The sequence below is a fragment of the Pygoscelis adeliae genome, unplaced genomic scaffold (assembly GCF_000699105.1).
Source record: "Pygoscelis adeliae isolate BGI_AS28 unplaced genomic scaffold, ASM69910v1 Scaffold317, whole genome shotgun sequence".
Taxonomy (NCBI): Eukaryota; Metazoa; Chordata; class Aves; order Sphenisciformes; family Spheniscidae; genus Pygoscelis; species Pygoscelis adeliae.
Genome location: NW_008825155.1, coordinates 688,247 through 693,877, shown reverse-complemented (window position 1 = coordinate 693,877; position 5,631 = coordinate 688,247). Strand labels below are relative to the sequence as shown.

The window sequence follows — 5,631 nt, the reverse complement described above, 5'->3', positions numbered from 1 at the left end:
CTGCTGTTGCTTTGCTTTGCTAATCCTCTTTTAAACCACACACAGACCAAGAGATCCCCTGGTCCCTACACAGCCGGTCCATATTTTCCCCCTAAGATGTTTGTTCTGTTTCCCTTGCAGATGCAGCTTCTGGATAAGTTCCCTATTGAAGGAGGCCAGAAAGACCCCAAGCAAAGAATCATCCCTTTTCTACCAGGTAATGCTGTGGGAAAAGCCCTAAATAAGATGAGTGAGAGCAGTTGGGGACCAGTCTTACAAATGCCTTTTCTCTGGGAGTTCGTACATGCTGCCCTGTGATACCAGACCTCCACCTCCTCCTAAAATAACTGGCATGGTGTTTAGGGCTCCCAGGAGATCTTGCATCAGCTGTTCAGGTTCAGGTTGGCTCATGCCCTGCCACACAAAGGGATTCAATGGCTCCTGGGGGGGCTGTGCCTGTGGGGGTGCAACCAGACAGCCTGAGCTTGGGCCGCCAGTTGGGAGGCCACTGGAGACCAGAGACACTGTCTTCTTCGTTTCTGGATGCCGTGGCTCTGCAGACACTGTTACTGTACAATAAGGAATGAATAATCAGAGTTGCCACTGGGATATAAAGGAAACTGAAAGAAGGTTAAATGCAAACAGGGATTTCTGTAACTCTGGCCAAAAAGGTAAGTAAATATCTCTTTGGCCTGAGCCACTGTTCCTCTGACAGCTTTCAGAGAGGGGCTGGACGTGGTGGATATCCTCTCCTCCGGGTAACGGCACCCACTTCCACACAGCTTCTTCCAGCAGCGACGGCAGAGATGGCATGGGGGAGATGAGCCAGACCGCAGCGTGCTCAGGCCAGCTCTCTATTGTCTGACTGCACAATTCTGGCTGTTGGTTTAAAGTTTGGCTCGCTGCACTGCCTGTCAGGATAAATGGAGTATTTTTGGATGGTTAATAGGTCTGTTCTGTCTTTAACTATAAAAAGGAGATCCCAACTCTTCCCCAAAGATCTGTAAAGAGAAGCTGGGATGGGAGGGCTTAGTCCTCTCCAGGAGCGTGCTGCGGTCCCCAATGCTGTTTGCAGGCAGAGCAGCTGCTCGAGACGTGTGGTGAGCACAGTTCCAGGGCAAGTGGGGAAGCAGGGACTTGGAAACCAGCAGCGCAAATATGTGACGCAAGCATCGGAGCTGCAGTAGGGCAGCACGGCAGCCTGGCAGCCTCCATGGACCTTCTGTAAAGGCAACCCCAGGATCGGGGTTTGCTCTCTGCAGTGCCCTGTGCTGCATCCAGCCCCTCTGCAGCCAGGGGGAGGTGGTGTTGCCTTCCATTTCCAACTTGGAATGAGGAGAGGAGTCCAAGCGTGGGCTTTGTTTCCAGCTGTGCCACCAACAAACTCATAGACAAGTCACTTTGTGAAACCTCTGTACGATGAGGATGGATACTGCTGGCCTGCCTTTCTTGTTGGAAAGCATTTTTAAATCCTTGAAGAGCGTTGTACAGGAGTGCAAATGGCTTTAGGTGAGGTGCTGTAGGAGAATCTCTGTCTGCAGGTAACAGTTGTTCCTCCTGTATTGACTGTCACCGACCCATTTCTTTTACTTTGTCCTAGAAGAATGTTGGCTGAATGCAGGTGACTGGTGCTCAGCCTGTGTGCAGTTCTTAGTGATGGATGTCCTGATATATGGGTGGGTGATATTTGCGGAGGATGAGATGCATCCCATATGCCCATTACGACACTTCCTACCCTTCCCACCCTCCAAGAACATGAGGGAGATGGTACTGCTGCGTGTCCTTGAGGGGAAGAGTTGTATCTGGAAAGCATTTGGGTTGACTTAGTGTCCCAAAGAGAGAAGCTGCCAGAATAGAATAGACCTCAGCTGTATTTAATTTAAAATTTCTGTGATATACATTCTACTTTTGATATTGAATCTCTGCCTTTTTCTTGTTGAACTGCTGAAAAGCCCTTGTTGCTTTACCCAGGAACAAGGTGACTCAGCTAAATGTCAAACAATGTCAAACTCTGTTAAATAAACTAGCTGCCGTAATTATAATACGCATGGCATTTCTGCAGCCAGAGCCGTGGATTACTGAAACAAATACCTAGCTATAATCTGTCTTAATTAAAAAACAGCAGGGCAGATGTTTGTACTTAAATCCTACTTTTATGAAGATGTTACGATCTTGCTTGCTTATTATGGGCCTGATTCAGCTAAGCTGGAGTGACTCTGCATGCTGGGTTCTGAGTGCCCGGGGTTTGCCCGTGCCGCTTGCAGGCTTGGGCGACTTCCCCCTGTCAGGTCTGGTTTAGAAAGCCAATGCATGCCAGCCCGTGACTGCCGCTTGTCAGTGATGCTGTGGTGCTCTCCTGAAATAAAGACATGATCTGAGCCTGGGAATCGAGGAGCCACCTTTGCAGGTCACTTTGCCATGGCAGAATGTGCATACAGGACTGTCCAGCAGGTCACCCGTAGCGTGGTGGAGCCACAGCAGCAGCCTGTGCAGCCACTGCTCCATAGGCTGAAGTGGGTGGTGGCGGTACCTGAACCTCCTGCTGCAGCAAAGGGTGGGAAAGGAAGAACTGAGGGATGGCCGCAGCAGGTTGGGCCACAGGGCCACCCAGCCCTGGTGGTGGCCTGTTGGGGGTCCCGAAGGAGGAGTGCAGTGTCTCCCTTCCTACACTCTAACTGTTTAGCAGTCGCAGCAGGAGTTGGGGGATCCAGGACGCCGGGTCTGTTTCTGGCATGGAGATGGAGAAAGGAAGATGTCTAAACTGACAGATGAATGGCCTTTGGGACACCCTCCTGGTCTATCCATGATCATCTGGATGGGAGACAGGGCATGCAGAGGGTCTTGTCGGGTGAAAGCATGCTCCCACGTCTCCTTCCCACAGGGAAAGGGCTAGCGTGTGCTCAGCTGTCACCCTGGCATGGTCAGGAGCACCGCTTGGCTATGCATCTGGAGCAAGAGCCTGGACAGTTCTCCAGGTCCTGTGGCTTGGGCACAGTCGTGCTATGTCTCAGCTTACCCACACAAAGCAGGGATGGTGGTGCATGATCCCTTACTTATGTGGAAAGCAAAAGGTGTCCCATTGCCCTGTTCAGCTCCCGGCTGTACATCTCTCTCTCTCCCGCTGTCGGCACAGACTGCAAAAGTGTTTTGCTGCGGGTTTCGTCCCCACCTGGGTGCAGATGGCTACTGCTTTGCTGATGCCTTATGTGTTGGCTGTGATTCTTTCTTTCCGCACAGATGATAGCCCCCTTTGCACTCAGCGCTGCGGGTTTGGAGTGGTTATATGGTTGCAAATTACTGGGCAAGGTGCCTCCCTGTTGGGGCAATCAAGCTTTAGCGTTTGACTGTGCTGGAAGCCTTTTCCTGTAAAAAACAGGGAAGTGTAACAGAGTTCAGAGCCTTGCCCACCAAGGAGAGGCCATACTGGGTTCAACAGCAGGGAAGTGCAGTTTTTCTTTCCTCTACACACCTTTATCTTATTTTTATCAATTTCTTTCTTCAAGTATTTTTCCCCCCCTCTTCCCTCTTACACAAGTAAGGACTCTACAGCTTTCAGTGCCATGAAGAGGTGCAAGGAAATTATAAGCAGTGTCAGATAGTCCTGTAAACGGTGTCCTGTGGATTATTTTGTAGTTTTCTTTTACTTTTTCAGAGTCACTCCCCTGCCTTCTATTTTTCTGTGAGGTTTTTTTTTTATACCATACTGAAAGGGCAAAACTTAAATTTTTCCTCCCCTTTCCCCATTTTATCTTTTTCCTATGAGTTTTTCCTATGAGATTTCCCTTGTTACTGTTGGAAAAGTCTGCATCAGGAGAGGTGAGGCAGAAGAAAACCACGTACGAAAACCTGTTTGTGGGGTGGCCAGAGAGCATTTTTTTAGTTGGTGGTATGAAATTTTTGTTTATGAGGATGGAGGGAGATTGTAGAAGAGTTAGAATAAAATTTGCTGCAAAAACCCTTTCTAGACCAAAGACAATAGTTATTTAATACTGTAAGAAGACAGAGATGAAAAGCGCTGTTTGGCTGTACCAGTGGGACTGTTGGTTGAGCCCATTTGCAGTGCACTGATTTCTCCATCACCTCTCCTACTCCGTATCTGAAGAGCGACCTTTGGAGCGACCTTTGGAGCGTGGACTCAAAGCTTTGCTAATTTTATATCTGCCTCAGCGGAGAGAAGAGGATATGGATTTGGGGTCACTTATTTCAGGGATCTTGAGGTAATTAATGAAGGAACTTCAGGTGAAAGGAGAAGACTGGTCTGTTGTAGAGAACATAGTGGCAAGTACCAATGACAGAGATGGGGCGATGCAACCCTGGGATTAACAGTTTTGCAGTGGTTGACCCAAGACTCCGGGCCTTGCATTGTTTTTCATTTCTCTTGGAACCAAGTGGAAGAGCCATCTGGAGACAAAGCTGAAGTTGGAGGGATGTCAGTTCCTCTTGCTTCACTGTGTCTTCCAAGGCCTGACCTTAGGGAAAACGCACTGCACGGCATGAAATCATCCCATTGTGCTGGCTACTGGGCTGCTGATCCCTGTCATGGAGAGAGGCTTGGGCTTTCCATGGCACGGAGGTCTGGGCATTGATGGTGGCATCAATCTGCACTTTCTTCCCAGATTCCAGCTTGGTCCCTGCCTGGACTTCAAACCAGTTTTGAGCCCCACTGAAAAAATTGGAGGTTCTTGCATAAGCTGTGCTGAAAGGAGAAGATCCTCATGGGGTCCCTGCTCTGCAGCTTCCCTGCTGCCTGGAGAGGGAGACATTCCGCTCCAGGAGACTGCTTTGTTTGCCTGATTTTCCTTACCCTTGGGAAGCTGAGTCCTATCCCAGGGGACCAGGGGGGTCCGTACAGGCTGCCCTACCAGCTTGATCAGGCAGCTGCAGAAGCAACACCCCGGCCTGGCTCCAGTCCCTGCCTTCAGTGCTTCTCTCTTCCTTTCTTTCCCACTTGGATTTTTCTCCTCCCTTGATTAGAGTGAGGAAAGAGGAAACCATCGTTTTCGGGGCACGTGCTGCCAGCAGAGCTTGGTGGCTGTGTCCTGGGGCACCAGGAGGGATGCTGGCATGATGGATGAGATGTCACCAGCTGTTGTCTGGCCCTGCCATGCCCTGATGACCTGCTTTCCCCCAGAGAAGAGAAATGCCCCGGCACCATCTCAAAGGGGTCTCTGGGGCCTTCTCCTTCCTTGGCCCTGAGGCAGCAGGAACACGCAGCGTGCCTGCTGAGGCATTTTAAGGACAGGCAGCAAATACAGGGTGGCAGGAAGATCCCTGCAGGTAGTGCAGGTTTGGCCCCATTTTTTGCTCCCGAGCTGCAGTGTGTGGCTCGTGGCAGCGATGGTGGGTGGGGAGCGGGGTGAGCTGCTCCATGCCAGGAGGGCTTTGCCCGACTGCTTAGTCTCTGAGCGAGGCTCCCAGTTCCCCAGAGGAGCCCCAGCCTCTCCTCCTCGAGGTTTGCTGGGGGCCGTTCCCTGAGCAAAGTGGGAGCCGGGAGCAGGAGCCCGGCCCCGTGCATGAGTCAGGAGGGCTGTGGGAAGGGAGAGGTGCAGTCGCAGAGGGCGCGGGAGGCCATCCCAGCACCGCCCAGATACCTGGGGCTGGCGAGGGGTGCCGGCAGGCGGGGAGCACTGGCAGCGGGGAGGGGGCTCCCCC

At 51.4% G+C, this 5,631-nt stretch overlaps 1 protein-coding gene across 1 annotated transcript in view; it reads left to right on the top strand.

Annotated features, from left to right (window-relative positions):
* Positions 1–5,631, top strand: part of SH3PXD2A (SH3 and PX domains 2A) — a 220,389-nt gene that overhangs the window by 32,157 nt on the left and 182,601 nt on the right. Inside the window, 1 exon segment of the mRNA XM_009328440.1 lies at positions 121–196. Within this exon segment, the coding sequence (XP_009326715.1) occupies positions 121–196 (76 nt within the window).